Source organism: Haplochromis burtoni, unplaced genomic scaffold, assembly GCF_018398535.1.
Source record: "Haplochromis burtoni strain Fernald_Lab_line unplaced genomic scaffold, NCSU_Asbu1 Contig_1216, whole genome shotgun sequence".
NCBI lineage: Eukaryota > Metazoa > Chordata > Actinopteri > Cichliformes > Cichlidae > Haplochromis > Haplochromis burtoni.
In genome coordinates, this window is record NW_024583577.1 from 4970 (window position 1) to 19177 (window position 14208).

At 40.1% G+C, this 14208-nt stretch overlaps 1 protein-coding gene and 1 pseudogene across 1 annotated transcript; one reads left to right on the forward strand and one right to left on the reverse strand.

Moving 5' to 3' along the window:
* Window positions 1-1398: 1398 nt before the first annotated feature.
* Window positions 1399-4287, reverse strand: LOC121813164 (annotated as a pseudogene).
* A 1474-nt stretch (window positions 4288-5761) lies between these two features.
* LOC102299168 (Fc receptor-like protein 4) lies at window positions 5762-11786 on the forward strand. The gene is made up of 7 exons (XM_005951942.3): window positions 5762-5990; window positions 7603-7638; window positions 8682-8954; window positions 9034-9279; window positions 9358-9510; window positions 10249-10347; window positions 10969-11786. The coding sequence occupies exons 1-7, from the start codon at window positions 5960-5962 to the stop codon at window positions 11061-11063; spliced, it is 933 nt and encodes a 310-aa protein (XP_005952004.2). The 5' UTR covers window positions 5762-5959; the 3' UTR covers window positions 11064-11786.
* The last annotated feature ends 2422 nt before the right edge of the window (window positions 11787-14208 follow it).

Sequence of the window (14208 nt, forward strand, 5' to 3'; positions counted from 1 at the left end):
TGTCTTAAAGCAAGTTTTCACTCAGCTGTCTCCTTAATGAAGGGAGGGAGTGACTCCTGTTACTTAAAGAGAGATTTTACAAAGCAGAGAGGAAGCACTTCTTCACCTGTGTGAACACTGGATTAGATCACTGGGAGCAGTTGTTATGGAAGTTAAACCCTATAATCCTATAAGACATCTGCAAGCAACAAAATCACACTTAAAACCAACACAATGACACCGAGACATGATTTGAAATTGTGAAATAAATAAATGTTTACCCAACATGAGTGACCATGCTACCTTCACTATATTAGAGTTCAAACAGCTGTGTGTGCTGTCCAAAATTTTCTCAGTAATCACTATTAACATATTATTTATTGAAAATAATGATACTGATTAATCAGACACAAGTCTGAGGAGCAGGTGTCTCTCACATGCATCATACAGCAAGGGTGCAGTATACACAGCTGTCACTGCTTATTGAACAAAAACACACTTATCAAATGTTTAAATGTTCTTTTTTATTCTAGTATACTTCCAAACATGTGACACAAACAGCTGGTGTTTAATATACAGATGACTCGATATTGAAGCAAATCATTTGAACTTTTCTGGAGGAGCCTCGTTATCGGTCTTCAGGATATCCACGAACAGCATCAGGATGCAGGTCCAGATGTTTCTGCTGTGATGTGAAAATGCTCTCACTTTCCTCGCAGGTTAAATATGTGGTGGTTAGCACTGTTGCCTCACAGAAGGAAGGTCGTGCATTTAACTTCACCACCATGCCACGGCCTCTCTGTGTGGAGTTTGCATGTGTCTGTGTGGGTTCTCTCTGGGCACTCTAGCGCCCTCCCCTGGTCTAAAGACATGCAGTTAGTGGAGTTAGGTCAACTGGTGAATCTAAATTACCCATAGGTGTAAATAGTTGTCTGTCTCTGTGTTGGCATTGTGACAGACTGGCAAGGGTGTACCCCGCCTCCCACCCTGGTGGCTGGGATAGGCTGCAGCCATCCTTACAATCCTGACAAGGATGAGTGGAAGAGAATGGATGGATGGATTAAAATATGTTTATGTGAGATTTAATTCATCTGAATTTTCAGTTTATGAAGATTAACTTTGATCTTGGTGAAACAGATTTGCCCTGGAAAAAATGAAACACTGGAATAAACCTGAGAGCTGAGGGTGGGGGATCCCCATGGTGTTGGTTTTGCACACAGAAAAGCACAGGCGTCGAACTCCAGGAGTCGAGGGCTGATGTCTTGCAGGTTTTGGATCTCACCCTGGGTTAACACACCTGATTCAAAGGATTAGTTCATTACTAGGCCTGTGGAGAACTTAAAGACTGTGTTGGATCAAGGACACATCTAAAACGTGCAGGACACTGGTCCTCGAGCCCTGGAGTTCCCCACCCCTGCAGAAAACAGCCAAAGAGCAGGGGTGGGGAACTCCAGTGTGCTTTGAGGGCTTTATGTGATATATTTAGGCAAAGTTTGCTTTTAACCTGGTAAATGGAGGTTTTGTTGTAAGTGGCTGTGTAGTTGTGAACTTGTGTAGAAAGTTTTAGGAGACATCATTTTAAGAAACGAGTCTCTGCAATCGAGAGAAACAGTAATAATAATGTCATTGATAAAAATGTCCTCATAGACGGTGAAAATGCATGATGACACTGGTGATGTTGTCTCATCCAGCTCCTTCTTGTTTATCTGAAACAAACCACAATTTTTTAAAAATTATTTAAGAAATTAAATATTGAAGAAAATTTTGAACTGTGGTAAATATAAAGTTTAAAACGACGTAAAATCCGGAAGTCTGAATCTCACCTTTGAGTTTCCTGTAATCGTGTCATCTCAGCATCGCAGTACAGGCTGATGCAACAGTCAGCAAGACAGGAAGAAGACCAGGGACGAATGATGCAGAGGACGATGTAAGTGAAAGTCCAGATGTAGGTGGAAGTGTGTATGTAGGGGGAGGTGTGGATGTAGGTGGAGGTGTGGTGGTGTGTTTGTCTAAAATAAAGCAAACACAGTCATTAAGTTGTCGTCACATTGTGAATGTTGAAAGCTGCAGAAACACAGACAGGTGAGTGTGTCACCTGTGACAGTGATCCAGCTGGATGGAGACTCTCCATGACCGCTGATGTCACACTTGTAGAGGCCTTCATCAGACCTGGAAACATGCTGGATGGTCATGTGACCTGTAGGCTGCTTCCTGATGAGGGAGCCATCTTTATAGAAAGCAGCTGGGAGGTTGGAGGGAGTGGTCTTTGTTTTACAGAGCAGAGTGACGTCATCTCCCTCCATCACAGGGAGGACAGGACTCTGCAGGATCACTGATCCACCTCAACACAGAGACAAACTACAGCATTTCATCCATTTACACACAGCTTCATCAACACTAACTCCACACACTCAGCTTACCAGTGACTGTCAGGTTAACCATGTTACTGATGGGACCCTCTCTGGACTCACACCAGTAAACTCCACTGTCCAATGTTAGATGTAGCTGATGTTACAGGAAGAACCAGCACCTTCTCCCCACCCATCTCCACACTGAGTCCTCTGTTGTTTGCTTGTGTTTCTCCTCAGAGTCCATCCAGCAGAGCTGTCGTCCTCCTCACAGCTCAGAGACACAAAGTCTCTTTAAAGAACTGAGAGCTGCTGGGACTCACAGTCAGACGAGCTGTGGCAGCTGAAATGAAACCACAGAACATGTGGGCAGAAGTCGTTTCAACAGGCTGTAGAAGAGCACGCATTGTAGGAATGAACATCTGCTCAAAAAATCTTAACCTGCAGTAAAACAAACTGAAAATAATCACTAAGCACATTTAATGTAAACTTTAATCCACACTCAGCAACAACTTCTCTCCCAGCAAAGATCTAACACAACATTCAATCAGTAATGATATATCTGACGGTAAAGGTGTTAGCTACAGAGGTAAGAGGTAAAGAAAACCTAGAAAGAAATGAACTCTTTATGGCAAAGAACAAAAACAACACAAGCAACATAATGACTCATCTACACGTCAGAACGTGTGTGTTTGTCCACACACATACACAGTTCTGTTTCCTCCCCTCTCTGTTTGCATTTCTGAAGGTGGGCACTGAGAAACTCTGGAGGCGTGCTGCAATCCGCTGATCCAATCAGTCAGTCAGTGTTTCATGTTTCCTCTGTTATTTTTTTTCCACCGGATGAATGGAAACAAGCCACCATTTGGCTGGTCTGAGCCCACTCCTGCCTACATCTACCAACTGTATATAAAAGATGGATACTATGCAAAACTCTTGAGTCATCCCTCATTTCTTTATATTTTACTTCCAATTTACTTTCTTAGAATTTGTTAAAGTGGTCTTCTGAAAAATGGCTTTCAAAGTGTTTCTTTGGACACCTGCTGATTTTCCATTTATTTTCAGTCCAGTCCTTTTACCTGACCATTTTCAGTCAGATGCTCTTTTTCTTTTTCTTTTCTTTTTTTTTTAACCACTTAACACTGATCTATGAATCATTCAAGCATAACGAGCCACCTGACTGAAGGGATGAATTAATATTATATTAATATTCTTAGACAATATTTTATTCTACTAAAAATTCCAAATGTAACAGTTTCATAGACATAAAATAGGATTTTGCAATGACGCAGAGCGAAACTGGACCAATGGAGGACAAAAAAAGAAGCAGCCTAAAAAACTGTTTGCAGGAGATGAACAGTGTCTGAATATCATATAGTTAGTAAATGTGAGCAGTAAAGAAAAGATGCAGAAAAGACCTGATACAGGACCTCAGTGATTCATCTGGCCCTTTAGTTCATCTAAATCAGTAACAGACTAATAAAGGTCTGAGTTTTCTGTAACTTATGCCACCACCAACACCTCTTTAACATCCTAAGGCAGTCTTTCTTCAAAGCACTGCTATTACAGTTACTTTAACAGTAACAGATGCCTGCTATAGTAAACATTCACCCTTTACTCAGACAAACACAGCATTAAAAGACTGCCCACATATTGACTTTTGTCTTTAATCCTGGCATGCATGAATTATGACAACCTCAATCAGGATTTTTTCATAAGTATTTTTATTCATCTTTAGGCATAAAATAGGTGCACAACTGATGTGTATGGAAAAACACATCAGTGTCCACTGCAGTGGTTTATGTGCAAGTATACTATCAACACTGGCACAAATACAAGAAAACAGCCTTTGAATAGCTGTCCACTGTAGTGACCGCTATGCATGAAAAGGCTAACCGCTTCACTCACCTGAATACCCAGAAATCAGAGTCAAAATCAGGATGAATATCAGAGAATCCATGAAGGACAGGAGCAAAGATGAGCGGCTGTGGTCCACCGTGACATGAAGGACAATAAAGTTAGACTTAACGCTTTAAAGAACTGAGAGAATGACTTTTGTATTTCAAACAAAGATTTTCAGTTCTGCAGAGCAAGAGGAAGAGAAATTTCTGAGAGCACTTTAAAGATGTAAAGTGTCTAAGATGTAAAGTTCCTCCTAGTCTATGTGCACGTTTGACATGTGGAAATCTGAGAGATTAAAGTCGACGTGTCAACTCACAAACACAACTACAGTTAACTGCAGCCTCACATTTAGCATGCAGAACACAGCAGGAACACCACAGCATGCCAAAATATTACACATGCTAGACGATCCTCAACATGCTGATTTTTATTCATTTCACTACAACTTGAATGAAAACCGTGAATGATTTTACTTAAAAAAACAACAACAACAAACTGCAAATGTTTCACTGCTGACCCTGTCCATCAGACCACCATAGTGATGGCTGCTTCCAGCACCTCAGAACATCAAAGCTGTCAAAGCTCAGAATATGTCAATGAGTTCAGTGTGTACTCAAATCACCTCCGATTTTAATCTAATTGGGATGTGGTGGAACACAGGGGATGTGCAGCCAATAAATCTGCAGCAAATGTGTGATGTCATCATGTCAATATGGACCAAAATCTCAGAGGAATGTTTACAGTACCCTGTTGAACTGGGGCCAGCCCAGTATTAGCGGGGCATCAATAATACAATATGTAGGTGTGTAAAGTCACACACTAGTGGTCATGAGAGGATGTGTGCTGAGACAAAACACCTTCATGTTGTCAGACTTTTTGTACTTCACGTGTGATCCATTTTACATTCTGCTTTGAGAAGGTCTCATATTCAGCTCTGCATCTTGGTTTGATTCGCCTGTCATGATTGTCATTATGACGTCAAGCCACCGACGAGACTTTTTGTTTGAGCTGACAAGAAGGCGCTCATACTTTCTGACTTGGCAATGTCACATTGATTCTCACTTTGCACATATACGTTAGCTTCAGCTTAAATTTATAAACCATCTCTAGTTTTGTTTCCAGCTGCAGCTGGTATCTAAATCCTCTAAGACTGATCTGAAGCAAGCAACAGACTTACAGGTTCTCAACTTGAGATGTTTTACAGATTTCGGAAGAGAAGATGCACAGATGCAGGAAAAAATGTACTTGAGAGGCCCGGGCTGGCAGTTTAACACATTCATACAGCAAACATGCCGCAGTCTGTGGTGTGAATGGCTCCCAACGTCTGGCTTACCAGCAGAGACTCAAAGCTCAGAGGAAATGCACAGGAAGTGCTGACAGAGTGTGATTATGTCACACGATTATTTTATTCAGTGTTGTATTCATATTTGTTTTCAGCTGTTGAAAGATGCTCTGAAAGTAAAGTTAACATGTAAGTAAGAGTAGAGTAAGAGTTCTTTATGAGGGCAGAGTTTCATTCAAAACCAGAACCATAAACATTTTGTAGTTTGGTTTCACTCTCAGTTCGTCACGCATTCGGGTGGTCTCTGTGCTGAGAAACGGAGCCACGTCAGATGTTTTTCCTTTTTCCTTTACAGCTGACAGAAAACCACAGACACTTACACAGAAGTAGGACACTGTTTTTGGGGTGTGTGTAACTGAAACAAATGTGCAAATAAAGATGTGAAACAATGCCGAGAACATCGCTCCTGCTGTCGCTCTGTAAGTACAGCTTTTCCAAATACGAAATAATAGAAACGGGAGCATTAATGGAAACACGAAAGGTCACAGGAACAAGTGTTATGTGGGCAGATTGAATGATCGGACAAATGAGTGAAATCCTGTTTGATGCTGAAAAATAGCAGCTTTTAAATACAAGTTTTAGATTTTTCTTATTTTTGTTATAATGTAAGGAAATATTTGCTGGAGACAGATTATAAAAATTGCAAAACTGTACACTCAGCTCGCAAAATGTGAGAAATATAAAGTGAACGCGGAGAGAGAGAGAATATCAACCATAGGGTGAAACGTTTCTCGTTGGTGGTCAATGGGTTTGTACGAAGGTTTGCTTCAGTTGCTTCTTCTTAAGCTCCCTCCACAGATTTTCTTCAGGACCGAGGTCTTGAAACTGCTCTATGACCTTAATATGCTTCTGCTTTAGCGGCTCCTTTGTTGCCTTTGCAGTATGTTCTTAGTCATTGTCATGCAGCCATAACCCATCTTTATTTTTCTGGCTGATGGAAGGAGCTTCAGTGGCTCGATTCATTGGCTCCTCAGTGGAAAGAAGTCATTCTGCAGAAAAAGAGCCTCAAAGAATCTTTAGGGCGTTTCTCTTCTTCAAACAGCTGATAGCAAACAGCATGACTTTACTTTCATCTGACCACAGGATGCTCAGGAATCTTCTCTCAATCATTCACACGTTTACTGGCAAACTTTAAATGGGCCTGATTGATTGGTGTGACACATCCGCACACAGCTGATATGGCGATTGTGGCTCAAGAGTTGGGAGTTTGCCTTGTAATCGGAAGGTTGCCGGTTCGAGCCCCAGCTCGGACAGTCTGCGTCGTTGTGTCGTTGTGACACTTCACCCGTTGCCTACTGGTGGTGGTCAGAGGGCCCGGTGGCGCCAGTGTCCGGCAGCCTCGCCTCTGTCAGTGCTCCCCAGGGCGGCTGTGGCTACAATGTAGCTGCCATCACCAGTGTGTGAATGTGTGTGTGAATGGGTGGATGACTGGATATGTAAAGCGCTTTGGGGTCCTTAGGGACTAGAAAAGCGCTATATAAATAAAGGCCATTTACCATATGTGCGAGCCAGCATTTATTAAAAAACAGCGACCAGTTGGGGTGAGAGAAGGAAAACAGGATAAAGACATGCTGTGGAAGAGAGACAGAGATTAATAACAGATATGATTCAATGCAGAGATACTGAAAAGTAAAAAACCCAATGCATCATGGGAATCCTCCAGCAGCCTACACCTTGCAGCATAACTAAGGGAGGATTCAGGGTCACCTGATCCAGTCCTAACTATATGCTTTAGCAAACATGTCTGACAGTAACCTGTCCTGGGTGTTGCTGGTCAAACTGAACTCAGCTTTCCAATTACTTTTTCTCACAGAACCAACTAGGATTGGACTATGTTTTCCTTAATAAATGAAATCATCAATTAAAAACTGCTTTTTGTAAGTTTGTAAAACAAAGAAAAACAAAACAAAACAAAACAAAACAAAAAAAACCCAAGACATAAAACAAACAAAAAAAGAACAAAGCAGTTAATGGCATTACACTCGTTTCCTTTTTGAATTTAACACCAACCTGTGTGTCATTTCTCCTCAGTGCTGACTTCACTGCTGGGCTGCAGACCCTCCCAAGGTTGGTACATTTTTCAAACGCATTAATAAACCACACAGCACTTTTCTCTGTAACATTTTTTTCAGTGTGGCTCCAGCCATCAGGGGTCTGTTTGCTCTCGATTTGCAGTATTTGCTGCAGTTACTCTGCCCGTTGCACTCTATACGACCACCTGAGACTTTAAGCTGTTAAAAACAATCATTTATAAAAATAAGTATTATTTTTATTGCAATTTTTTATTTCACTCAACTTTACTTCAGTTCTGTGTCTTGCCATCAGTGCACATCTGTTCATTGGTACATTTACATGCTTACTACAGGTGACCTATTTAACTTTCCCCGCTGCCTGTTCATACTAAACAGTCAACATGGCTAAAGTTTCTAATAACGAGATAAGTATAAGTAATTCCTGTGAGCCAACATCTCAGGCTTCAGACTGCACTAAAAACCTTCTGGTCCAGCCTTGTGTTTGTGAGGAGCAACCAGTGAGAAGACAGATGACTTCTTGTTTCATACATGCACTATATGCACCAAAGTCCAGGATCACACACCATGAATTGTAAGCTGTGCAAAATTAATTGCCATTTCCACTTTTACAAGAAATAAAGAGACCACAAATATAATTACATGACACATAGGTCACATGGTTGTAATGCGAGTCTCATGAGGAGGATTGCTTTTTGTAGTTGTCCCTTGTCATTTTGTTTAGTTTTGTTTTATAATTCTGTGTCTCTGTATTGTTGTTTAGTCTCCCTGTGTTTTGTTTCCTTTATTGTTCTGTTTCTGTTTCTGTTTTATTTTTGTTTCCTGTAACTAAGCCCTGTCATTCTGAAACAAGAAAAAGCAGTTGTAGGACCTCCTCAGCTGAGGTTGAGGTGGCTGAAAAAGCTGCTTGCAGAAAAACAGCAACAGTATTCAGGGTAGAGCAGCCTGTAAATAATGTGTCTTTTAAAACATTTGTCAACCCTTCATAGAAGGGTAACAATTTCACTTTATGTGTGCTTTAACTGAGATCAGCTGAGATGACCAATGTTTGGATGTCTTCTTCTGATGTTTCCCTCACAGCCCATCTGACTGTGAGTCCCAGCAGCTCTCAATTTTTCGAAGGAGACTTTGTGTCTTTGAGCTGTGAGGAGGACGACAGCTCTGCTGGATGGACTCTGAGGAGAAACACAAGCAGAGACACCAGAGCTGAGTGTGGAGATCACAATCAAGAATGGGGAGAGCCACCTGGTTCTTGCTGTAACATCAGCTACATCGACCCAATGGACACTGGAGTTTACTGGTGTGAGTCCAGAGAGGGTCCCATCAGTAACATGGTTAACCTGACAGTCACTGGTAAGCTGAGTGTGTGGAGTTAGTGCTGATGAAGCTGTGTGTAAATGGATGAAATGCTGTAGTTTGTCTCTGTGTTGAGGTGGATCAGTGATCCTGCAGAGTCCTGTCCTCCCTGTGATGGAGGGAGATGACGTCACTCTGCTCTGTAAAACAAACACCACCCCCTCCAACCTCCCAGCTGCTTTCTATAAAGATGGCTCCCTCATCAGGAAGCAGCCTACAGGTCACATGACCATCCAGCATGTTTCCAGGTCTGATGAAGGGCTCTACAAGTGTGACATCAGCGGTCATGGAGAGTCTCCATCCAGCTGGATCACTGTCACAGGTGACACACTCACCTGTTTGTGTATTCAGTATTCAAACATTCAGTGCATGAAAATAACTTTTTCTTCGGTTCGTTTAGAAAAACCCATCACTGCAGCTCCACCTGCCTCCACCCCTCCACCTGCGTTACCTCCTCTACTTGCTGTGTTGGTCTTTGGATCAGTCTGTGTTTTGGTTCTGCTGTTGTTACTGGTTCTAGTGATGAGGGAATGTGTCTGCAGAAAACTTGAAGGTGAGACTCAAATGTCTGGATTTTGTATGTGTGGCTTAATTTTGCTAAATGGTTTGTACATTTAAACAATTTCCTATATTTATATTTTGTGTCTACATTGTAAGTGCATGTTGTCACATTACAGCTCAAACTCTATAGTGTGAATTCCCAAAATTTATCATGTTTGGAATCTAAAGTGTTATTTTCACTACCTGAAAACATTCACTGCTTCCTCATCAGGTTTCATATGTATGTGTGAATTATAGTAAATGCATTTTTAACAACATACCCCTCATTTAGAAGAAACACATGGTCACTGTTAGCAACTTACAAAATAAGTCAGTGGTTGTGTTATGAAGTGTTACTTTTATCATCATGAAATATTACTCTGTGACCTCGAGGTATGGTCAGGTACAAATACTTGCTCTGAATGTTTTATTACAACTTATTATATTACAGTTTATCCTAATGTGCATTTTCACTTTGTTGTCTTTTGCAGTTCAGGCTGTTTTCATAGACTCTCCTAACCTCCCCTTCTTACTTTAGGATTATTCATTGTTTCAAACAGTTAAATATGTTTACTGAAAACTAAACCCTAAATGTAGAAGACACCTGTGCTACATGGTAGATTAGGGTGCATCTAAATTGAAGGCTCTATTATAAAGTGCTAATATTATCATTTCAATCTTTTAATTACATTTATAAAGAAAGGCCCACTCTGAGTGTCTTTAAATCATATTTTACTTTATTTTGGTTCAGCTGATCAAGAAGCTGGAGAAGATGCCATCACAGATGACACCACGTACAGCGAAATCAAAATAGCACAAGAGCCTCAGCAGACAGCGAGAGAGGCCAGAGGTAGTATTGTTTATATTTTTATATCTCTGTGAGGAGCAATGCTAGTTTGAATAAATCTTGCACAAATCAGACGTGGTCATTGTGCACATCTGTCCTGAGGGTCAGGTTAGTAACACAGTAAAAACAGATCCTAAATGTTTGGTGCTCAGTGTGAGATTTTTGGATAAGTTAAGCAAACGAATGCATTATGCCAGCATAGGTGCTGCACAGATGCCCATTTCATCTGCAGTATTCTACATATAAAACATTAATCATAGGGAATGTCTACATATTTTAAAATACCAGAACTATCAAGGAAACATAACAACATCTTTAAAAAGAAAATAATAATGTTAATGCTATAATAATGGTTGAAGGTATTCTGAATCTTTTAAAAAAAAGTTTCTTAGTTATGTGTGGAGGGAAACGTGATGAAGTGAAACAAGGAAACCAGCATTTATTCATGTGAGGCCACAGAGGTCAGAGGTCACTATAATTCCTTAATCTGCACGTTAGATTGTCATGTGGGAGTATCAGGAGCTCTTCTGCCCTTAATCAATACAGATTTGTGTTGCAAAGGTTGACTTCATTTTTTCTACAACTGTGTTTCATGTTGTTTGAATTGTGTGTCTTTGTGATCAGAGACGCCATCAAAGCCAGAGGTCATCTACTCTTCAGTGAAGAAGTTCACCCGTCCAACCACTGATGACCAGGCCATCAGACCGGAGTGCATTTAATACACCTCGAGTTACTCTTAGCTGTAACTTCACTCTAATTTATATATTTTAATTGTAGTTTGTGTTTGTTTGATCGTGTAGTTGTTCCTGCAGCAGAGATCTGGTTTCTCTGCAGGATCAATAAAGTCTTCTTCTCACTTGTTGATTTTCTTGTGTGCTTCTGGGTTTCATCAGGTCATCTGATGTGATGAATCTGAGCTGCTCCTGTTTTGTTGTGGCCGGCTGATAATTATCTTGAGTGATTGTAGCAAAGATTAAAGATAAACAAAACCACAACTGTGGATTATAATCAGCGCGAACATCAGTGAGTGGCTGTAAATCTAACACCAGAAAGTTTCAGTTCAGTGTTTGTGTGTCTGCGTCTGCTTAACCCTGAAACCAACATAGAGGAAATGATGCGTCAACTATTTCATATTTCAATTTGTGTGTAACGTTTAACAAAAAAAAAGTGAATATATGATGATTTTTTTCCTTTTTCATCTTTGCAAATTGAAGTGCGATTTTGACAAAATAATAATTGTCTTAATCCAAATGTTCAGACCAACACAGAGCAGATTACAGCTGTGGCTGACAGTAGGAAATCATATTTGCTGTGTTTTAAATGTTCGTCCTCCAGGGAGACGTTTACAGTGGTTCACTCTGCAGTCTGACATGAAAACAGAGAGCTGAGGTGTTTCGGTCTCTGACAAATATCAAACCCCTGAACAAGTGACTCAGACTGGAGGTCTGGATCTCATCAACTCTAATTCTGCTGACATCTATTGGTAAACCTGGTGTATTACAACACAGCTGCAACTTTATGCCAAATGAAGACACTTGGACATTAATTTAAAAAAACATCTAAATTATTGTAAATCATCATGACATCAGGACATTAGTTGTTAGTAATATATTAATGATCCATATTAAAATTGGCTACAAATAATTAAGACTTTTTTTTACTGTTGTCAACTTCAGAAATCACTCAGATGTTTAATTTACTTTTTAATGAGTGTGAAGCAAAACAACTACAAAGTTTCTTGTCTCCAAAGAGTGACTCGCTCACAGTCACTGCTGTGAGTGTGAATCAGAGGAAAACTGTTCACTTTGGATCAAAGTGTTGTATAAATGCAACCAGCAGGCGGCAGCACGGCTTCAGTTTGTTCAACAACATATGGTGGTTTCCACTCTGACCTTTGACCTTAGTGTGGGATTCATATTTTTCTTACTCAGCCAGTGTTTGCAGGTCTGTTGAAGCCACTGCATTTTAATCCAGTCAATGCAGACATGAAAATATATGTAAAAACACTTCACACACGTTAACATCAGGTATTTATGAACAGAGCCACTCAGTGTTTCTTCATAAACATTCATTAAATAACATAAAAGTGAATCTTAACTAGCATATAAAATTAAATATATATGAAGCAAATTGATCACTACCGATGTTAGTCTTTTTTTTTTTAAACAATGTCTTTTTATTAAGAGTTTTTCCTTTAATACATATAAACAGAAAAAAAGAAAAGGATTACAGATGATCTGTACATTCGGGTTAAGTAGCTCATTCATTTAGGCTGTGAAATAAAAGGGGGGGGAAAGAAAATGAAAAAATGGAAATACAGAGAAGAAGAAAAAAGGAGAAATATAAACATATGTATGATATTTCCCAAAGTAACATAATCCCTGCCAAATAAACCTGTTCATTCCCACCCAGGTCACTGCCCTAGACCTGTACACTGTATTTCCACACCTGACATAAGAGAGTTTGCTGGAAAATTCTCACAGATTTTGAAATGCATCAAGGAAGGGACCCCACATGCTTTGAAATTTGCCCTCCTGGCCAACAGGGAAGAGAATGATAATGCCTGTTTTTTAGAGGCCAGTAGAAGTACCTCATTCCTACTGATGCCAAACAGAGCAGGAAGGGGGCCAGGAGTGGAGAGCAAAGTGCAGCTGGTAAGGATATACTGTTGTCACTATGCAATTCCATTGGTCTTTCACGTGAAATTCCAATAAAATTCATTCATGTTTGTGGCTGTAATGTGAAAAAATGTGGGAAAGTTCAAGGGGGCCGAAAACTTTTGCAAGCCACTGTATCTTGGCTAATATTTTAGCGTCTGTGTTCAATAGGGGATGTGGGTCTATAAGAGGCACATTTCAACGGATCTCTTCCTTTCTTTGTAAAGTGTAATACAGGCTTCATAGAATGACTGAGGAATAGATCCTTGTCTGATGCAGTCCGTGAGGGTTGAACTAAGCTGCACGGACAATAATGAAGAGAAGTGTTTGAAAACTTCTGACGGAAAGACAACTGGACCTGAACACTTGCCAGATTGCAATGAAGCTATAGCTAAGGAAACTTCTAACTGAGAGATGGGTTCGTCCAGCCTTGTTTTAAGTCCTGGTGTTATTTCAGTAATGTCAAGTTTAGCTAAGAACTCATTAATTGCATTGCAGTCAGTTTGGGACTCGGAGGTGTAAAGCTGTGAGTAAAAATCCCTGAACACTTCATTGTTTTTTTCATGATCTGTGACTATGTTGCCATCTTGTTGTCAAATTTTAACAGTACTTTGCCTTGCCCCAGAAACTTTTAGAAGGCTCACCAGTAATTTATCAGGTTTGTCACCATACATATAAAATTTTGATTTGCCATGTAAGAGTAAATGTTCAGCTGAGTACAATGTGAGTAGATCAAGTCTTGTTTTAAGTTCTAAACGCTTTTTAAATATTTCAGAACTCTGTTTGAGAGCATACTGTTCATCGGTCTCCTTAATTTGTTGTATTAATATTTCTTTCATTGGTGGACTGTTTTTTTTTTTTTTTATTCTTGCCGAGTAAGCAATAATCTGGCCTCTGATATAAACCTTAAAGGCATCCCATACGACAAGGCTGGAAGTCTCTGGGGAAGAGTTGGTGGCAAAGTAAAAGCGTATCTCATCCTGGATAAACTTTACAAAATTTTTATCTGACAGAAGGGTTGAATTGAAGCGCCTCCCAACAGGAGGATTTGGAAGAGACAGACACAGAGTAAGAGGGGCGTGATCTGAAATAACTACACTATGGTAGGCAGAGGAGTGGACCTGCTGCAGACAATTAGTGTCAATGATAAAGTATCAATTCTTGAATATGTATGGTGCACATGTGAAAAATAGGAGTAATCTCTTTT

Coding starts and splice junctions, on each gene's coding strand:
- LOC102299168 (XM_005951942.3), top strand. CDS start 5,960: ATGCCGAGAACATCGCTCCTGCTGTCGCTCT. Junction 7,639..8,681: donor GGGCTGCAGACCCTCCCAAG/GTTGGTACATTT, acceptor TTTCCCTCACAG/CCCATCTGACTGTGAGTCCC. Junction 10,348..10,968: donor GACAGCGAGAGAGGCCAGAG/GTAGTATTGTTT, acceptor CTTTGTGATCAG/AGACGCCATCAAAGCCAGAG.